This window comes from Carassius gibelio, chromosome B18, assembly GCF_023724105.1.
Source record: "Carassius gibelio isolate Cgi1373 ecotype wild population from Czech Republic chromosome B18, carGib1.2-hapl.c, whole genome shotgun sequence".
Lineage (NCBI taxonomy): Eukaryota > Metazoa > Chordata > Actinopteri > Cypriniformes > Cyprinidae > Carassius > Carassius gibelio.
In genome coordinates this window covers 2,646,806-2,668,625 of record NC_068413.1, presented here as the reverse complement: position 1 = coordinate 2,668,625, position 21,820 = coordinate 2,646,806, and the positions used below count along the sequence as shown (strand labels likewise).

The following is a 21,820-nucleotide window of genomic DNA, read 5'->3' as shown; positions in this document are numbered from 1 at the left end:
GTATAAATCTTAATAAAAAATAAAAATGTACACTTACGACTGGTTTTGTGGTCCAAGGTCACATATATTTTAATGTGAATATGTTTTAATGTTTTATGTGACTTTGCAAACATACATGTTTTATGTGTTATTTTTGATGAGAAAACACCTTGCAAACATTGACTTCCTCAGAATAAACATATTTCATGGTAGTATTTGTTATACATTTAGTTAAATTCATTTGATTTTAAAACATCTCGGAGAAAGGTGGCTTTTATTACATAAATAGATAATAAAAATAAAAATAATGTCAAAATGTATTAAAAACTAAAATAAGCTTAATTCATAGTTTCATCAACTATGTTATATATGTATGTATGTATGTATTTAATGTTTGAGGTAAACTGTCATAGCATTACTGCTTTTGATTGCCGTATTGAGTGACCAAACCATAAACATGGCCGTCTGTACTGTGATGTGTATAGTGCAGATAACTTATCATTCAGGAAGGCTTGCAAAACATGACCACTGGTTCTGACACTAACCCCTGGAGGCTGGTCTTTCGCAAACAGGCCGTATTTGTTGAAGTTGAGGCTATGTTTATAGGTAGGGTGCTCTGTTTCACCAAAACCATAGACATATTCTGTGGGAAGGCGTGTGGAGATCTGGAGGAACTGATCGGAGAAAGTGAACCCCGGCACGGCAGAGTCCCATCTAGAGAAGGAGATTCAACAAAACAGAACACTCAAGATGTTTCTGTCTTCTGAGGAACAAGTTGCTTTCATCAAGAAGGCTGACTGTGCTTTTATAGTCCTAAAGCTCACAGAAAACCCTGCAAGTGCACCATCAGCACCGCTATTCAGAGCTATTTCTGCATTCAACTCCTTTACAGCACTGCTTCTTTGTTGCTTCTTCTAATTAATTTGTAGTTGAAATACATTTGGGAACTTTGACATACAGTAGGTGGACAACCAGAATGGGTAATAAATAGTCTTCCTTTTAGATGAATGCATTTAAGATGTATTTTAATATGTAGACTGTATATTTATTTATATTTATTATATGTATGGATTTTATTTAATATATAAACGGTATATTCCATTTTTATTTAATGCAGTTTCTAAATAAATGCATAACATGTAAAAACGTTGATTCATTTAACTTAAACAGTAGAGCATGTTCATAGCAATGTCAAGGTCATGGGCTCAGTTTCCAAGAAATATATGAAGTTAAAAATAAAATCATTGCATGCAATACAAAGTTGATTTAGATCTGTCTAATGCATGAATGTAACTGCTAAATGCATTAATATAAATGTATTGTATAAGGTGAAATAGTGAAAAGCCTCAATACATGGTGACAGCAGATAAAATACACACTATAACTTATAACTTAACTTACTATGTAGTTACCTTGCAGTTACCTACTGTATTAACTACCACATCATTGCCAAAATAATCTCTCTGAACTCTGTTACCAGAGTAATTCAGGTTACTCACATCACTTCTTCTGTTCCTTTTCTGATCACTTGGATCCCAAATGGTTTGTCATTGATTTGAACCCTATAGTGTCTGTTGTTTTCCTGTGTTTCTGGTGCGGCTGGCAGGTTAAGGGGAATGGGGACCTCGTAACGTGCATTTTCTGGGTCAAAAATCTAGATGAAAAGGAACAAAATCAGTCATAGTCTTAATCTCAGTCAATAAATATGTTAAGTTTCTTAATTCCCATTCCTTAAAAAAAGAAAAAAAAAAGAAAAAGAAAATATATAATAATGGGGTGTTATGGGGTCGATTCCCAGTGCTCCCTAAAAATAAATGTTCGAAATCTATGGTCCCATGAATAACCTACAATGTCCGTAGAACCTTCCTATTGCACAAAAGGTTCTTTATAGTGGAAAAAGGGTAAATGTGATCAATTGTTATTCTAAGACCCATTTACCGAAAGGTTCTTTGGGCCAAATGCCTGAATTTAAATGTATATATATATATATATATATATATATATATATATATATATATATATATATATATATATATATATATATATATACAGTATATATATATATATATATATATATATATATATATATATATATATATATATATATATATATATATATATATATATACCAAAACAAATACAGAATTGATCAATTATATATATATATATATATATATATATATATATATATATATATATATATATATATATATATATATATATATATATATATATATTCATAAATGGATTAATTCTGTATTTGTTTTGGTCTTAATCCTAAATTTAGAAAAGCATACCTTCCAACGTAGGCTTCTTCCACTCAGGTATGTGATTTCCACCCGTAGCTTGCTGATGTCTCGAGATCGAGAACGCTGACTTGGGAAATCAGTATTGCGGTCTATATCTACAGTGATGCCGCTTAGTGTCTCAACCTTACTGGTGGTGATGTAGCCGTGGTTCTCGGAGTAATAACACCGAGGGATACTTGATAGCTAAGAAAAACAATTATGTTACATAAAATGAGTCAAAAGTACACATTTGCCATTCACTTCCCATATACAGACACCAAAACATACTGTCTATCTGAAAATAACAGGGTTGAATATTGCGTATCGTCTCTCACGTACCTCCCAGATGCAGCCGCGGGCTTCACATTTGGCCTGGTCTTCACCCCCTTCAGGATAGCAATCAATATTTGCAGGGATTTTGACATCCCAGTTGACTGTGTAGTCCTTCCCTAGTTCCAGCTCCAGATTTTTCAGATGTAGCACCTAGAAGACCAAAAATACTCAATGAAGTACCTAACAGCAGTATGGCTCTTGTGATTGATGGACATACATGAGTTGTCCAGAACGCCTCCTTGAGTACATACAAAGTTGTGTCAATTTTGAACGTAAGAAGTTTTGATCTGCTTCTCCATTTTGCATCCCCTTTAGTATGGAAAGTGAATGGGGCTAAATGTCTTTAAATAGAATATGTAAAATTTGGCCATGTCAAGGCACAGTGATCGTCAATAATGAACACATTTCTTTTGTTTGTGTATTCTGGCATCAGTTTTCGGTAAGTTTCTTTAGAATGTTTAAAGACACAAAATTTTCTGTGTTAAGACAATGAATTTGAATGTGTCTCTCAATGTGGGCACATCATCACGATGTTCAAATGTGTAATACTTTTTAAATTAGATTTACCTCTAGATATATTCACATATTAATTATTTATTGCTGCATTGCTTTACTGATATCTACTGTGCTAGAGTAAATTAATCAATGCTACAATGTAAATTAAAACTTTTCTACCAGAGAAATATCATCGAACTAAACAAATAAAAAGGGCATGACGAATCACGACACAAGACTGACATCATACACAACATAAGTCTGATATTTGCAGGCATGTAATCATACCAGTGTACCATTAAGAAATCCTTTATTAATAAACATGCCATCTGATGTTTGTATACATATGTAACGATGTATCACTGTATTGCATATGCTAATTTAGTCTCAAATACAGAAATTTACTTGGCTGGTGTACGCAGGGGCGTCGGACTGGGGGGGTAAAGGGTACTGAGTACCCAGGGCCCGAGCCGGGGGGGGGGGGGGGGGGGGGGGCCTTAGAAGTCAGTTTTCTATACATACATATACATGCACTATCATTTGTAAAGCATTTATTTACAAATAAAAAAAGTTCCTGTGCAAAACTAAACTTGTAGTTAGGCACTGGTTTGGTATATAAAAAAAGTCATTTTCATGCTGTGCAGGGCCCCACCACCCCTCTCAAATCAACGTAAATGGTACGACCCGCAGTTCAGGTGCTTCTGCTGGGGACCTGCGGTGAATCAGTTAATGAGACAGGAGCTGGAGTTAGGAAGGAGCTAGGAAGACAGGGGAAGAGTCATGTCTGTCCTTAAGAAAGGAAAATCAGGGGCTCAAAAAGGAAAAGAAGATTAAAGAGAGAAAGGCAAGCAGTTGCTCACTCAGTTTTTTTTAAAAGAAAGGTGAGCTCCAAATGCTTCATCGAGCACTGTCATTGTTTTAACATAAATATCTACTCTTGGAGGAGTTCTACCCAGAGTCAGAAGTTTACATGAAAACACTGTATATTTCCCTCCATTGTCAAAATTTAACACCTGCGAAAACACAGATCGTTAGCGCCTATTTTACCGAATTGTTATGCAAATGAGCTCACGCACGTTCTTACATTAAGTACAGGATTGTTCTCAATTTAATGCACATCTTAATGATTGAAAATGACTTATTTTAAAACGTAATTCAAAGACTGAATGTCTAGTTTGGTGGTTAGTGTACCCTGTGATTCTATAGTCTGCATTTATTTTAAACAGACAAATAATCAGCAATTAACTTGTACTTAGCCTACACTTGAAAAAAGGTATTGTGACAATAAATGATATTTTAGCAACCATTTGAAGCCATATATTTCAGTTTCAGACCCTGCAGCAACAGGCCCCTAATCATGGTCAGATGAAAGCAGTGACAGTGAGGGTTATGTGACAGTGAGACTCACTTAGTAATTAGTAATTAAGTGTTAGAGGAAATAAGCAAAATAGGGATAGTTCACCCAAAAATGAAAATTGTCATCATTTACTCTCCCTCAAGTTGTTCCAAACCTCTATGATTTCCTTTCTTCTCTTAAACACAAAAGAAGATATTTTAAAGAAGGATGGTAATTAAACAGTTGCTGGTCCCCATTGACTTCCATAGTATTTTTTTTCCTACTATGGAAGTCAATGGGGTCCATCAGTCGTTTGGTTACCGACTTTCTTCAAAATATCCCACCCATTGGTATCACTATGGTATTTGGTACGGGGGCCCAGCAAGATTGTTTGTACCCAGGGCCCAAAATTTGGTGCTACGCCCCTGGGTGTACGTGTTGTCATATTAACATGGACAAACAGCATGTTGACATGGTCAAATTTCACGTTAACTTTATAGACTTTTGACCCAATCTGGCTTCCATATATTAATATCACACAAAAGACAGCAGGTATATTCAAATCAGAATCATGTCAAGCACAGATGATGCTTTTCGTTAAAGTATGTGGATGACTACAATGTCAAACACTGTTGCATTTGAGTTAGTTGGAGGATGAGCCATAAATTACAGCAGCTGACATTAATGTGTCATGCGTAGTTTAGGACCAAAGTCTGCACGTCCTCGTGTTGTCATTCCAGGACCTTGAGCTCTGAGAGAAAGCGATGCCCTTCATCATAGGCTAATGCCTGTGTGCTTTGAGAGCCCTGACAAATTCAATCTCTGGTCTGTGAGCATCCCTGGACACTCACTTGGAATGACAGGGCCTCTCCTGGTACCCTAGGGAATACTGGTCCGTATTAAACAGAAGTCAGGCTTCATTTTGTGGACATGGTTTGTTGGACTGGCTCGCAGTCCTAATTACGTTACTTTAGCTGTGATTTGTATTTGTATTTTTTTCATTTTTCACTTCGTTTAGAGATGTTCTACGAATGTCAAATTACCAAATACATTTCTGAGAATTCTGTAAAGCCCTTTGAATGACTGCTATTTTCAGATGGCTTTTTGCTGAGAAAACCTTGGCTTTAATAAAAATATTAGAATGAGGTTTCTGTCAATTTATCTGCCTGTTGGCTTTCATTATTTTACTTCAGTTGCAATGCATCATGTTTGGATACTGCTGTATAATTTAGTACAGTAATGCAAAAATGCTATTACATTGTGTACATTTTTTATATATATTATTAAAATGCAAAAACAAAACAAATGTTACTTTCGTTACAAAAGTGCACAACTGAAAGTGTGCAAATTTAAGCATACTTCATGGTGGTTATTGTTGTATGCAAACCATATTACTATTATATATATATATATATATATATATATATATATATATATATATATATATATATATATATATATATATATATTTATATATATATATATATATATATATATATATATATATATATATATATATATATATATATATATATATATATAGTAACATTTTAGAATTGGTAACACTTGTTAACTATTAACTACGACATTTCTCTCAATAAATTCTTAATTTGCTGCTTATTAATAGTTAGTAAGGTAGTTGGGTTTAGGTATTGGGTAAGATTAGGGATGTAGAATAAGATCAGGCATTAATATGTTAGTAATTAGCACTAGTACATGGCTAATATTATAGTAAAACGCAACTAAAAGGTGTTACCTATTCTAAACTGTTACTATATATATATGTTTATTTTAGCTACATTTAAATAAATTTAGTTCAATAACTTTCAAAACAAATATTTAAATATAGCTAAAATAAATTGTTTGCAACCAATTACCTTAAAAAAAAAGAAAAAAAAAAAACTTTTTTTCAGTGTAATATCTCTGTAATACTAAAATAACACTAACTACTTTATAATTTATGTCCATTATACCCTGTTCTATTTTAAATATTGACTTTGATGGTGAACAGAAAACTAAATATTAAAACTATGATTACCTGCTTGTCATATTGAATCTGGGAGTCAGACAGAGAGATAACAGTGTTGCCGTCTGAAACGGTCACAACAGCAGGAGCTGCAGTCACTCCCAACACCGTGATGTTCTCAAACTTCAAGTTATTTGGATCCCGGTATCCATTGTGGGCAACTTGCATTGACAAAACATCCTGATCCAGCCAAAAAATAAAAATAAATAAATAAATACAATAATAAAAAAGATTGTTGTAATTGATGGACATGCAATGTAATGTAATCGAAAAAAACAACAGCAACCAAACAAAAATGTGACTTTATGATGACGTACATTAGACACGGAAAACTGGTAATGAATGTAATCACCAGATGCAACAGTATCTAAGAAACAAAAAGAAGGAAAAGTTATGAGAGACCAATCAACCTAAATCAAACAAGGATTATTTGTTTTTCCAATAAACAGTTGGATTAATCTAATAATTTCTCCTCAAAATGACTATTATAAGAGGCAACAATAAGAATGAACCTGTGACCAATTCAACATTTAATTTTTCTTTGCACTGTTAATTTATTAAACATTTTGATGTTGCTAATTCTTGGGTGCATCCAAGCTAAATATTTGTTTCATGAATTTATACCTATCATAAGGTTAAATTATAACTGTTCTTTCAAATTAAAAATATTACTTAAAAAAATCAATTAACTTTTAATGAAATGTAATTCAACATAAAAAGGAAAACATTTAAAGAATTTTAAGTAAAAATCTGAACTTCTGACTCAACCGTTCTTTTAGAAAGAAAACATTCTTGTTATTCATTCCTGTATAAAGTAGATTTTTTTTGTTTCTGACTGTGAACTGTAAAAGAAAAAAACATGTTTTAATTAATAGCAAGCCCCTCCAAAATACCTCGAGAGTCTCCGTCATCCCAAAATAGCTCGCCTGACGCAGCCTTGTTGTCATTGAGTGCGACGATCAGTCCCATGGGATGACGCCGGCTGAGGAAACACACAACTTTCATCACACAAACCCACAACTTTTTACCATAAAACTGAAAAGCAGATAGAAATTGGATCCTTTGAAGTTCAGATGGGATTCTTGTTGGTGAATAATGTCACAGACATCGTACAGCACACCTGGGTGAATTTTAAATAACTTGTACTTCACCTTGTATTTATGATGTGTTCGAGTATCACCCCTACTTTGAATGCTAGCGCACCCTAAAAGATACTTTAAAAGATACAGTGCATTGCTGAAGGTGTCATATAGTCAGAGGGAAATAAAAGCACTATAAAATTAATTGCTATTGAACACAGAGCAATTCAAACAATTTTCCTAGCATTAAATAGAAACTCAGGCCTCATGGAACAGGAATGAAAACACTGAACTACCACTGACAGGAATAATAAATGTCTGAAACACAGACGCAGGTGCGCAAAAAGCACAGCACCATAAATATGTATCCGTTCTCAATATGATACACTAAATTTGAAATATTAAATCTTATAGTGATGTGTAGAACCAAGTACTGAATGGCTGTCATATTCATATACTATGATAATTCAAAGAATCCTGCGGTATTTGTCCAAAATACTATAAAACAATAAGATGCATTAGATGTGTTTAATGGCTGCATTTTCATGGATAGGCTTTAGTGACAGAGTAGTAGTTTAATATGAGCATTTTTTAATCATTTAAGGCTATATACAGTAAAAGGTGTTTTTTTTGTACCTGTATGTAGTGGTGACATCTGGTCTCTGTACAGGCAGAATGCCTCCACCTCTCAGATGCAAACCAATTGTATCTTCTGGCAGGGCCATTTGAATTGTTGCTTTGCGATCTGTAATCTTTTCCCCCTATAAAACAAACCAAAAATCACATTATAAATATATTGCATAATACATTATTGTTTAATAATTTTTTGTACTGATTGTGTAAATATGTAAAATATATGTAATAAAAAAATTTAAATATATGTAATATAAAATATAAAGTTTTGATATGAATATATTTTGGATTGCTGGATTTAGGAACAGAGTTATAGTTTCTACCAAACTAGAAACTTACAACAAAACACCGGTATAAAAAGTGACTAGGACATTCTGAAAGCTTCTTACATTGTTTGACAGAGATCACATAATAATTTACACTCATATCATCAAGTTGTCGCTATGTTTTAGTAGTAACTGAGCTTAACAAAGATTTACTTTCAGTATGTTTTTTCACCTCACACACTATCTCTAGCTTGAGACCCCTCACAACCTCTCTCTGTCTGTGTGACTAGGTCAATGGCGAGATGACGAGACAGACACTGAGTCTCTGCTCTTTCCATAAGTCATTTCAGATCCAATCAGGTTCTTCGTGTCGCTCCTCTCCTTCATACTCTGTCTCGCTCTGCCAGGGCCCTGCTTCGCCAATCACGGCTTCTGTAATCAACCCGTTCTGAGACGCGCAACACACAGACGCAAGGGATCGATCCTATCAGTGATCTGATCGGTGCTAGTTAATCTGGCTATTACAGCACTAACCAGACTCTAGAGATGCTTAAAGGAAAGCCTCTGCCTCACACTCACAGCAGGAACAAGAAGACAATGGTTTCAAGCTGAATTTAAAGACATAATTCACCCACAAATGAACATTCACATTAACATGCCAGAGGATGGTCTTACCGTTTCAAAGTTGTACCAGATGGCATCTGGAATATAGGCCTCCACAAATTCAACTCCCTAAAAAAATAATAAACACAGAAAAATCAGCTGTACATAAAGATAGAGATTATTTTGATGGTTTGATCATTTGCATTTTTCATTAAACTAATGGGCAGACTATCTTCAGATGGGATTTTTCTGAGAGGTTAGGTGTTCCTGTCATTGTTTTTCAAGCTTCAGAAAGAGAAAATATGAGTGAGATATCGGAGAGTAAGAAGTTGACAGAAAGCGAAGCAGCAAACGAACCAAAAGAAAAAAAGGATTCATTCCTGTGCTTGAGGGAAAACCCATGGTACACTTCAGGTTGTGGCACTCAAATATGATATTCATATCAAGCTGAAAGCACTGTGCACCGAAGACCTGACCATGAGTGACTTTAAGAAAACAAAAGTGTGTGTTAAAAAAAAATACAAAATACAAATGCATAGTTAGACTCTAAAATCTGATTGACTGAGCCAAGTTTGAAGTTGTAAATACAAACATATAAGAAGTATAATCATTGGTTAATAAATATATTACTAGTTTCTGTACATGGGTTTGTTATATTTGTTATAAATTATCAGACAACACACAGGGATGTTTCTTGTGCTTGTTTTAACCTAATCCTAGGGATAACAGGCAAAAATTAAATAAAAAAAAGCATATTTTCTACTATTCAAAGGTTTGGGATTAATTGTTTTTATTTATTTATTTTTATTTATTTTTAAAGATTTTTATTCACATGATATTTCAGAAATCATTCTAAATGCTGATTTGCTGCTCAAAAATTTGCTTATTTTTATTATCAGTTGCTGAAAACATTTGTGCCACCTACCGTAGTTTTCAGAGTATAAGTCGCACCTGAGTATAAGTCGCATCAGTCCAAAAATACATCATAATGAGGAATAAAACATATATAAGTTGCACTGGACTATAAGTCGCATTTATTTAGAACCAAGAACCAAGAGAAAACATTACCGTCTCCAGCCGCGAGGGGGCGCTCTATGGTTTCAGTGTAGACTACAGGAGCGCTGAGCAACATAGAGAGCCCTCTCATGGCTGGAGACGGTAATGTTTTCTCTTGGTTCATGTCTCTTAATGCCAAATTAATTTTGATAAATAAGTCGCACCTGACTATAAGTTGCAGGACCAGCCAAACTATGAAAAAAAAGTGCGACTTACAGTCTGGAAAATACGGTAATATTTCGCAGAAAACAATATTTATACCTGTACGAACAATAAAAATTTGGTAAATAAATGCCTTTACTATCCTTTTTGATTAACTGAATGCATCTTTTTATGCATGTATTATTATTATTATTATTATTATTATTATTATTATTATTATTATTATTATTATTATTATTATTAAATCACACCAACCCCAACATTTTGCACGATAATGTATAGGAAAATACAGATAATTAGTCTTATATTTTTCCGAATTAGTAAAACTGGCCTTAAATATATAAAGCCTGTTCTGTCATTCTCAAAGCCACAGACCTGTCAGTCTTTCTTTGTGCCTGGTCATACAGAGAACAAGATAATTATTATTATTATTATTATTATTTTTTATTTGAAAGTAGTCCTGACCTTCACACAGCGGTGGCTTCTCCCTCTTTGAAGCTCACCAACATACTTGACTCTTTAATTGAGAGCACGCAATGAGTGAGAACATTTGAGCACTTAAAAAAGATGGCTAAGACGACAAAAAAATCTGAAGGTGGGAATAGATTTCCCTAGTCAAAACCCATGTTGAGAAGATCAAAGTTCAACTGATCTGCAAGTTAGATGTCGGGTGTCATTAAATTAATTCTTGCAAGATGAAAAACAACAGCAGTTTTTCTTCCCTTCAACTTGTTATAGCACCTTACAACTTTTTTCGTTCCACATGGTCCAGTAATTATCATAATCTTTTATGCAGCTGATGCATATGGATTTTGCCGCTGATTAAAGTGTTTACATCACATGCGCTCTCTGAAGATTTGAAAAACCCCAAAGCAGGCATCTTTTGACGTATGTGCATCAAACTTTCTCAAAATGGGCCTTTTGCCATGATCTCATGGGAAGCTCTTTGAACATGAAGAGTCTGTTTCAGTCACATTCTTGATAAAATGCATGAAGCCACATTAGACTCTTCAAACAATTCATCACACATTTTCACATGGCCGCAATCTATATTCAGTTCTAATTTCTTCATAATGAGGTCGACGATCTCATTAGAAAGAGAGAAAAGGAGGCGATGGAAATGAAAAGAGAGAGAAAAAGTCCCATCTTCCTCACATTTGTCCCAGAGCAGGTCATCCACATGGGATTACAGGAAGTCATATAACAGTGCGTGTGTGTGTGTGTGTGTGTGTGTGTGTGTGTGTTCACTCACCGGATCCAGCACAGGTGTGATGAGAAGATGTGCTCCCCACATGAACTGTTTGTGCACTGCCCAGGTTTCACTGTCAGAATAAAACCTGCAGAGCAAGAAACAGTTTTTAAGTTGCTCCTGACATCTGAATTTGAAACATGCCAAAACAAGACAAAAACTATAAATCAAACAAACAAAACAAAACATGCCAAAACAAGACAAAAACTATAAATCAAACAAACAAAACAAAACATGCCAAAACAAGACAAAAAACATTACATCAAATAAACAAAACAAAGGAAACAAACAAACAAAACAAAACAACAAAAAATGCCAAGACAAGACAAAAAAACAAAACGAAACACAGAACATGAAAAAACAAGACAAAAAAAAGCTATATTTTGGGATTTGTTTTTTTTTTTTTTTTTTTTTTGTTATTTATAAACCGTTTGAAAAATGAAAACATCATTACACCAGCCTTCAGTGTCACATGATCCTTCAAAAATCTTTCCAATATGCTGATTTGCTTCTTGAAAAAAAACATTACTTATAATTATTATTATATAATAAAAAATGATAATTATAATTATGTTAAAATAAGTTGTGCTGCTTCAAATTTTTATGGAAACTGTAATATTTTCTTTAGGATTCATTGCATGTGCGTCCAAACTCACTCATGCATCATGGGACGCACTACGGTCTCTCCGTTAACATGGGCCTTGTAGAACAGAGTGTAGAGGTACGGCAAGAGCGTGTATCTAATGTTCAGGTAATGCCTGGAGGTGTTCAACACGAGAGAGTCTAAGCCGTATGATGCAGGGTCCTGGTCCTGTTAGAAAGAGACATAAAACCAGTTAGGGAGAGAAAGCTGAAGAGCAAAGAGAGAAATGGATTTTACTGTGTGGATACTGATAATATGTTCATCATGGCGGAGAGCCATCGGTCGCAGAGACAGCCGTGGAATGATTACTCTCCAACTAAAAGGTCAAATCTTATTCATCTAATTTCACCAAGAATATAATTTTCCATTCATCCTCATTTGGCCTCTCAAACTCTCGCTCCGGAGGTCTGATTGCTTCTCTCACGCCAATCTCACAATAATGATTAGAGAAATAAATCTTCTACAAATAGCATTTAAAGAGAGAGGACACGTTTGTAATTCAGAGCCTTGCCATTGGGCTAGAGATGTTTGAAGAGGATGACGCTTCGTACACCTTGAGATGTTTATGAGTATTTAAGGGCAATACGTACTGCATAACCTTGTGCGTTGTGGTTTCTGCTGAAGGGGTAGAATGCGCCCACTTGCATCCAACGTGTGCAAAGCTCCTCTGTCGAGTCGTCAAAGAACCCACAGATATCGGCACCGATCTGCAGAATAACATCATGAGATTCAGGGATTCAGGAAAAAATCACTCCTTATTATTTCAAACATTTCCCCACAAAAATGCAAGGCACTTAAATGGAGATCAAATGGGCTCTCAGTATTTTATATATAAAGTCAAAACTGTCTCCTCATCTTCTCATAAATCATTTAAAAAATATATATTTTAGTTGGTAACTTGTTTCTTAATCATCTATTGCATGCACTAGAACAAAATAAATATTTGATTCAATTGTCATGCATTCAAATGATAATATATATATTGTAAATTATTTGGGAAGATATAGCTAAATAATAATAATAATAATAATAATAATAATAATAATAATAATAATAATAATAATAATAATAATAATAATAATTATTATTATTATTATTATTATTATGCAATAATAATATAATAATAACAATAATATATTTAGTTATTTTTTAATCATGCACTAGGGAAAAATAGATTAAATTTAATGAAATTTCCTTGAAATTCAACTAATCGCATTATTAAACACACACACACACACATATGTGTGTGTGTGTGTGTGTGTGTGTGTGTGTGTGTGTGTGTGTTTAATAATGTGATTAGTTGAATTTCAAGGAAATTTCATTAAGTTGAAATTTGAATATATATATATATATATATATATATATATATATATATATATATATATATATATATATATAGTTTATACATAGTTTTTTCTATATTTTCTATACATTTTTATTTATAATATTTTATACCATTTTACTTATACAAATTCTACTTATACGTATGACATCTAAAACAAAGTTGATACTTGACTGAACCAAACATGAGAATCTACTGATATTTAAAAGACACTAAAGCAATATGCACCAGATATGTGCTGTAATAGTGATTTATATTTTAGGGTAAATCAAGTTATTTTTATTTTAATACTTTTTGTTCCCTTTTATTATTATAACAGTACATATATGGTGCATATTACTTTAGGTATTATAGTGCAGCAATAAATGTTTACATCATCCATCCCATGATAAATTCATTGGATCTGACTGTTGAGTCGGTCAGTCAATGTTAACTCAATTCAACCTGAACACGGAGTCTGAATGTCCATTCAATTTCTCATTGCATTTCATGGAAACTCAATCAAAACCAAAAGCTTTCTCTAAACACTGTTCATGTCTCTCAGTGGGGCTGTTGTGTTGTGTCGGCCATTGATTACCCATGTTGGAAACGACATTTAGTTTGGAGTCAAACCACTTACATAAGGGATTCCGAAGAGGTTAAACTCTAGCATGCCAGGTATCGCCCACTTAATGTCATTCCAGTTGGCGCCGTTATCTCCCAACCAGTGCCCAGAGTATTTGCCCACCCCAGGGAAGGAGGAGCGGGTGAAGACCATGGAACGGCTCGTCCCAAACGTTGCTTTTGATGCCCTGGAATCAGAAACACAATATTATATGCATCGGGAGGATTGGCACCACAATATAACAAAGACACGACGCCGTTGGGTGGCCTAGGAATGCACAAAGATGACAAACACACAGGCAGGAGTTAAATGTGGGAGTTAAGCAGAATGAGAGAGGGGGCGTAGAGGAAGGAGAGTGGAGGAAATCAATGATGTAGAAATTACAAGATGAGTAAAACACATTTCTTGCTGAAAATGAAAAGAGAGGAAAAAAAGATCAAGCACAATACTTTTAATAACTCTCTTCGCCCCCTTTGAGGAAAACATCCTGCCATATGACAAAACTGGCCATACTTTAGTGAAACACTGAGTCACGGTGCTTGAGTCACCAATGCTGTGACTGACTCAAACCTGTCGTGTGCTGTCCCTCATTCATCAAATACATCAATTCTAAACTGTTTTAGTTTGTCTTTTTAATCAGCTACTGCATGCACAAAGAAAAAAAGAAAAATAATTGTTTGCATTCAACTGACTTCATTTATTATTATTATTATTATTATTATTATTATTATTATTATTATTATTATTATTATTATTATATAACTTTTTTAAATTCTTTAGAAATTAAAATAAATTGCTGAATAATAATAATCTTGTTATTAGAATAAAATAATAATAATAATTATTATTATTATTATTGTGATTAAAAATGATTATAAATGATTATAAAAATTATAAATGATAATTTATATACATACTGTACATATAATACTTAGCTTTGAATTAAATGTGAAGTAAATACTAAAAAGAAAGGTATGGGTGTTTAAGAATGCATAATACAAAAACAAATGAAAACATTACATAACTCTGATATTCTCTAGTGCATCTTGAAGCTCATATCACAGTGCTTCAAAGTAAAAATATGCACCCTGAAGTAGAAAAGAAAAGAAAAGAAAAGAAAAGAAAAGAAAAGAAGAAAAGAAAAAAAGAAAAGAAAAATGACCTCAAGGATGTTGTCTGACCAAGATCCTTTTATTGGTTTATTAAAAACAATCCATGCATTATTAACCATTTATTTTTCAACTTAAATAAATCAGGTGCTGGAAAAACTGATAAAATGAGTTTGTAATCCGGAGGCAACATGGTGCAATAGAGGGCTAAAGAGAATTTAATAAAAAGTACTTTAAAATATGTAGATATACACTAACATTCACAACATTCTTCAGCCAACCAGACCACTACGAAATGATTCAAAAACATAATTCCAAAATCATCATGATTATGATGTCACAGCCATGAGCACATTAACATTTGACTATCCATCTGCAGTTATCATTCTGACTTGAAAGCAGCATCTGTCAATCATAACAGAGATCATTTGCATACAAAACGCGGAAAAACCAACACTTACTTGTCAGTGGCCAGGACCATAGAGTACCCATACAGACTGTGGACATCATAGTGGTTCCCCCATTTGTGTTTAGCGTCCATGCATAAAGTCTTACTGTACATCAGGTCATCGAGGATACCTGTAGAGTTGAATAGAAATGATGAGGACGGACGTCTTCTCTACAAAAGTGATGCTAAATGACAAGGATCTTAATGGGTTCTACTCTCTTTTGACGCATCTCCTGATCGCATCGCTCGCATCCAGTGTAATGTTAGAAATTAGATTACTTGAATCATATCATCACGACATAACTAATACTAACAATATGTGTTTAAAAAAAAAAAAAATTGTTCTTCTTGTTTCTTGGGTGCATTTTAACCCAGACCGCTAAAGAGAAAGTATACATCTATCTGTAGATGCATTTGAGACTCACTTGGGGTGAATGGAGGATAGTTGAGTTTGTTATCAGCGCAGCCTTTAATGCCTCCCTTCACAAAATTGGCCACCTCATTCATGTCCTTATAAATAAAACAGAAATTAGTTCAGTGCTCCCTAATTCAGGCGGCTAATTGTCTCAAGATGAAACCAAAACCCTTTAGGAAGGCTTTAAAGTCAACATGAAATGGCATCCACAAGCGTTTGCTTTCATAAAATGATGCACTTCTGAATTGGAATCATAGGGCTGGACTTTATTTTATCAATCAAGAAATGATTGGATGGTGTAAAATAAGTTTTTTTTTTTTTCTTTTGATTGTAATATTTGTAACATACATATTTTGTAAAGCTGCTTTGAAACAATATGTACTGTGAAAGTGCTATACAAGTGAACTTGAATATAATCGAATCGAATAGGAGACTGATGAAGTGCTGCTGTTAGCAAGGTCGATTTTGATTTCAGCCTCACTTAAAAGCTTTTGCGTCTTATATTGTATTCTAGATCAGATGTTTATAGAGCTTTGCTTTGTTCGAATATCATGATTAATGCATATCGATGCAGTGGCATAAATAGTATTGATTTTGGAGACTAGGAAGTTGGAGATCGGAATCAGAAAATTTTTCACAACCTTTCGTGACCTTTACACCAAGACGTAAAATGATCAGGTTCAATATTTGCTCATGGGTAATGATCTCTGCGGGTTACTTACAATCCAGAGAGCATCATGCTTGACTTGCTTGTGGAACCGGGAAATTTCATCAACCCACCAATCAATGCAAGCCTGGTTAGTGTAATCAGGAAACACGGTTTCCCCTGGCCAGACCTGTGACATGAGATGGGAGAACAACGCTTAATTGTCATGAAAATAGTTTAAACAAAAAACATACACAAATACAAAATGAAATAAATAAATAAGAGATTCACTCACTAACATCAAAATTGGCCAGAGATGACATTTAAAGCTGCAAAAAGCCCAGCCTGTCTACAAGCTTCTTGTTATTTATGGCTTTAAGTTTTTAAGTGAGTTCTTTTCTGATCTCACTGGCTCTGAGCTGCATGAAAGCATGATATTAATCTCTAATGCAAAATCAATGCAAAAACTGACCTGAAATAAAACCATAAAAAAGCAATTAGCCTGTGCCTAATGGGCTAAATAATCACAAGTGATATTATCGACATATGATATGTGCCTTATTGCCCTGAGGGGTGACTGACATATGATCTAACTCAAGGTTACAGATGGTAAATTAATGGTCTCTCTCATGGCAAATCACTCCAGCTGTTCTTCATTCAATCGTTCACTTATGTCTCTTATCTTATATCTGCTTCATTCTAGTTTTTATACAGTACAATGATAATTCCTGCACTAAGTCCAATATAACTGTCTCCCAAAAGTTATATTGGGAGACAGTTATTTATTAAATGTTATAAATTTACACTGGCCAATTCATAACATTTAATTGGAAAAAAAAAAAAAAAAAGTCATTGGGAATTGCAAGGAATGTAATGATTCTGGCTCCAATTCTGATTCAACCCCAGTCTTTCAGCTCTTTTTAGTAAGTACTGTAGTAAAAATTTTCCATTTCAAAATAACTATTTATACTTACGTATGTCCCTTCTGCTCACAAAGGCTGGATTTATTTGATCAAAACATCAGTGTAAATTGATTGAAATACACAGCGTGAAGAGGTTTTACTGTATGTGATTTACCTCTTCACGCTGTGTATTTCAACTAGAAAAGACAATGCAATGCAATTCACTACGCAGTGTCTACATCAGTGTACAAATTCAGATGTCCTAAAAAAATAACTAAAACCAAACGAATGTAAATCATTTAGTTAAGCATTTTTTATTTTTTTTTTTTTATCCAGTTCTCAATCCTTAACCCTATTAACAATTAACCAATGTAATGCCAAGATCAGGAGTATCTTCTGAGGATCTTACCTCTCCCAGTAAAGGTGTTTCTCCATCTGGTTCAGTGACCCAAGCCTTAGCTGCATTTCCCCTCTCAAGTGCTTCATAGGGTCCGTTTATCCTTTGACCTGTGGATACGGCAGGATCCTACCAAGAAGAAAAAGTTTTGTATAAATTTATGACTCAAAGCTCATCCAAAACTCAGAACTAACTTGGTAACCTATAAAACTCTGGATCTCAGCATAAATGAAGCTGCAATCTCAATGGCTCACCAGTATGACGATGTATTTCTGCCCTTTATCATGCATGTAGTCAGCAAACTGAGGCAGCTCTGCAAATTTCTCCATATCATAGGTGAAGATCTTTTTGTTCTCCATGTAGTCAATATCAGTGTACTGGACGTCCTGGAACACAAAATGATGCTGATTCAGCTTTCAGTCCTAGTACTAATAACATGATTTTTTTTTCCCACTCTTTGAGTATCCTGTCTCACTTTAAAGTCTAATTATGGAAAAATAAAGGTTCTTTATTGGCATTGATGGTTCTATGAAGAACTTTTAACATTCTGTTGCACAAAAGTGTAAAAGTTTCTTAAAATGTTATTTAGGCTAAGAAAAATAATGATTCTTTTAAGAACTAATCAGTTCTTGAAAGGCCTTTGAGGAACAACAAATGGCTCTTCTATGGCATTGCTACGAAAACTACCTTTTGGAATCATTATTTTTAAAGGCATAAACAGGTTGTTAATGTTTGTTTCACTGCAGTCTTGTCCTTTAGAATCAGCACCTTCAGCCTTTACGATGGCAAATGCCTCTTTTGCATGCTGACATTGTAGATTCACTCTTGTCTGTTTTGATTTTTCTGGAAGGCTTGACTTCCTTCAACTATCAGCAGATGGTGAGTTTCTCCTGCCAGTAATTTTCTAATGCTAATCAGGCGGAGATGCAATATCCTAATGCCCTCTTTGTTCGAATTACATCAAACATTGAGCTTCAGTCCATCTTTTGGCAATTAGAGCCTCACCATAAGGTGCTAAACGCTTCTAACTCTGTGTATAGGTGAAATGCACATATGTGGAGTCATTATTCATGAATCGGTAGGCTTGGTTCCATGTTCTGGATTGTGGCTTTGAAGTACTGGGTGGAATCAAGTTTTGTAGAACAAAGCGAGGACCCTGCTTCTGTTCCTGGCACTTACATACGGAAGGCCGGCCTGTCGATTTCTCTCCACGACTTTCTTCACCTCCTCCAGGCTGCCGTAGTCCCAGCGAGAGAGCTGGAAGCCCAGAGACCAGTACGGAGGGATGAAAGGCCTGCCAATCAGCTGGAGACACATAAAGCAGTGTTAAACACGCTGAACATCACAGGGCTCCCCTCAGGCTTATCTGAAAGCCTCATTTAGGCCTTTATGATTTTGCTTCAACTTTCGGCAAGAGCTAATGGCAATTAGCATTGATAAAGTTTTGGTCATGGCATGATCCTCATCACCCTGTCAGCAAATTTAATCAATAACTGCTTATTATGGCTACTAACTAGTAAATAAATAAATACATAAATGGAACTGTGTTATTGTGGAATTGTGGTAAACCTTGTTTTCTTAATATTTTGAATAGTTTTTTTATTATTATTATGTTTTCTGTTTTTATTTTAATTAAAATGAAAGTTATTTAGTTATTTATTATGGGATTTGTCTTTTATATTTGTTATTTTTTATTTGTATTTTTTTTATATTATCTATATATAATTAGGTTTATATATTTGTTATTAATTGAAATGTAAATTTTAGTTTTAGTTATTTCAGATCTAGAAATTATGTCTCGGCAACTAGCTGCCTCTTATTTTGTTTCACATTTAAAGTCCTTTATTATGGTTTTAGTTTTAAGCTTAGTTTTTGCTCACAAAAATAAATTGAAATTGACAGCAAATATTGATGTGATTTTTAAATGTTCTTTTATATTTTATGATTAGAATAGATCATTGCTACAACTTATAATTTAAAATATTTAAGTCATTATTTTACTAAGACATTTGAATGTAAAATGCCACAAGTGACCAGAATCACAATCAAGCATTTCAGACATGTTTTTCTTTTTTTTTTTTTTTATTATTATTTATTTATTTATTTATTTTTTTTGTCAAAATTCCTTTACAAGCTATACATATATATATATATATATATATATATATATATATATATATATATATATATATATACATATATATATATATATATATATATATATATATATATATATATATATATATATATATATATGTATATATATATATATATATATATATATATATATATACATATATATATATATATATATATATATATATATATACATATATATATATATATATATATATATATATGTGTTTTTTGTGTGTGTTTTTACTACTTTATAAGATTTTTTAAGATTTTTGCTTTAAATCTTTTTGGAATGTGGAGAAATTACCAGAATGGAATTAAAATGACTCTATTAGATTTCCCTCCATGTAAAAGTTTTACCGTGTCCTAGCATGAGTACTATCCATCATGCTGCATCTCTATCGTACAAAATAAATAAATAAATAAATAAAACATTTCTAAAGTGTTTACAACTTTGCCTACAAGAGTCAAAGTGTTTCTATTTCTATCCGCCCGCAAATCTCACTTTTGTGAACTCGTCCACCACTCTTTCCGGTGTTTCTCCAACTAGGATGTAGAAATCCAGAACCCCACCGATAGTCCGGAAGGTTACGGCCGGAGCAGGCTGGACTGTCACTTCTGCACACAGCCATGAACAGACAGATCTAAACAACTTAAATTGCTCTAATTTGCTAACCTTTAACAAAAGCAGCCATTCCATACCCACAAACACACTATACGTTCTGTGCACAGACATCACAGATAATTTTATTAAAGATTATTATGACTTCAGCCAACGGCAAAGCTCAGGTTTGTGAGTGACAATGCAAAAGAGAGGGTCTGTTTACCCATAGCATTGCTGTTCATGAGGAAAACACCAAAGGATTGGCCGCTTGCATCCTCCAGACATGTGAAATAGGGGTAATGGCCGTACAGGTTGTGTGTGCCCTGCGGTAAGAAAAGACATTAAGGTTTGTGATGGTAAATTTCAATCTTTTAATCAGTTTATCCAGAAATTGGTCTCACAGATGTTACACTGTATAAAAAAAAGTGCTACATGTGATATGTTTATAATAGATAATATGGCAAAGTCAATCTGATTACAGGATTATAAAAAAACTAAAGTAATATATACAAGTCAGATCAGTTAGAAATAGCTATTAAAGGAAAAGTTCACTACAAATAATATTTCTGTCATCAGTTATTCTTTCATTTTTTTTCTTCTCTGGAACACACTAACATGCATTTATAGAAAAAATTATAATAATGAAAAAAAAAAAACTAAAATAAATTCTATAATTAGGGCAGTTGAGCTCTAAAACAACAACAACAATAAATAAATAAATAAAATATATATTGCACTATTTCAAGTTGTCTGAAATAAGTACATTATTTTAAGTAATTATTCGCTGTAAATCGAACCTAGACCTCCTCAGAAAAGTAGTAATGTTTTTCTAAATTATTTGTTTGTGAATCAGACTCAATGACTCAATGATTCTTTAGCATCAGTTCTCAGAGAATAAGGATTTTAATATCAGTCAAATGTCTTTTCAGCATTTGTAATTTGGTTAATGAGTTTTATTAACTATATTTATGATGTTTTTGCATTCTTTTTGAAGCTTCAAATCCCCAGTTCTACAGAGTGGCCAGGATATTCTTCAAAAAACTTGCCTAAAAACTTGTATTTTTACTGA

The 21,820-nt window shown here is 33.5% G+C and overlaps 1 protein-coding gene across 1 annotated transcript in view; it reads right to left on the bottom strand.

Annotated features, from left to right (window-relative positions):
* Positions 1-21,820, bottom strand: part of LOC127977688 (sucrase-isomaltase, intestinal-like) — a 52,604-nt gene that overhangs the window by 23,080 nt on the left and 7,704 nt on the right. Inside the window, exons 8-28 of the mRNA XM_052582688.1 lie at positions 20,975-21,074; positions 20,653-20,765; positions 19,191-19,316; positions 18,266-18,397; positions 18,024-18,140; positions 16,789-16,902; positions 16,077-16,161; positions 15,665-15,782; positions 14,110-14,281; positions 12,739-12,855; positions 12,162-12,316; positions 11,509-11,593; positions 9,111-9,167; positions 8,173-8,297; positions 7,351-7,439; positions 6,775-6,824; positions 6,470-6,637; positions 2,607-2,750; positions 2,277-2,471; positions 1,479-1,633; positions 525-693 (exon numbers count right to left, since the gene is read on the bottom strand). Of these exons, the coding sequence (XP_052438648.1) occupies positions 525-693; positions 1,479-1,633; positions 2,277-2,471; positions 2,607-2,750; positions 6,470-6,637; positions 6,775-6,824; positions 7,351-7,439; positions 8,173-8,297; positions 9,111-9,167; positions 11,509-11,593; positions 12,162-12,316; positions 12,739-12,855; positions 14,110-14,281; positions 15,665-15,782; positions 16,077-16,161; positions 16,789-16,902; positions 18,024-18,140; positions 18,266-18,397; positions 19,191-19,316; positions 20,653-20,765; positions 20,975-21,074 (2,586 nt within the window). The remainder of the gene's footprint in view (positions 1-524; positions 694-1,478; positions 1,634-2,276; positions 2,472-2,606; positions 2,751-6,469; positions 6,638-6,774; positions 6,825-7,350; positions 7,440-8,172; positions 8,298-9,110; positions 9,168-11,508; positions 11,594-12,161; positions 12,317-12,738; positions 12,856-14,109; positions 14,282-15,664; positions 15,783-16,076; positions 16,162-16,788; positions 16,903-18,023; positions 18,141-18,265; positions 18,398-19,190; positions 19,317-20,652; positions 20,766-20,974; positions 21,075-21,820) is intronic.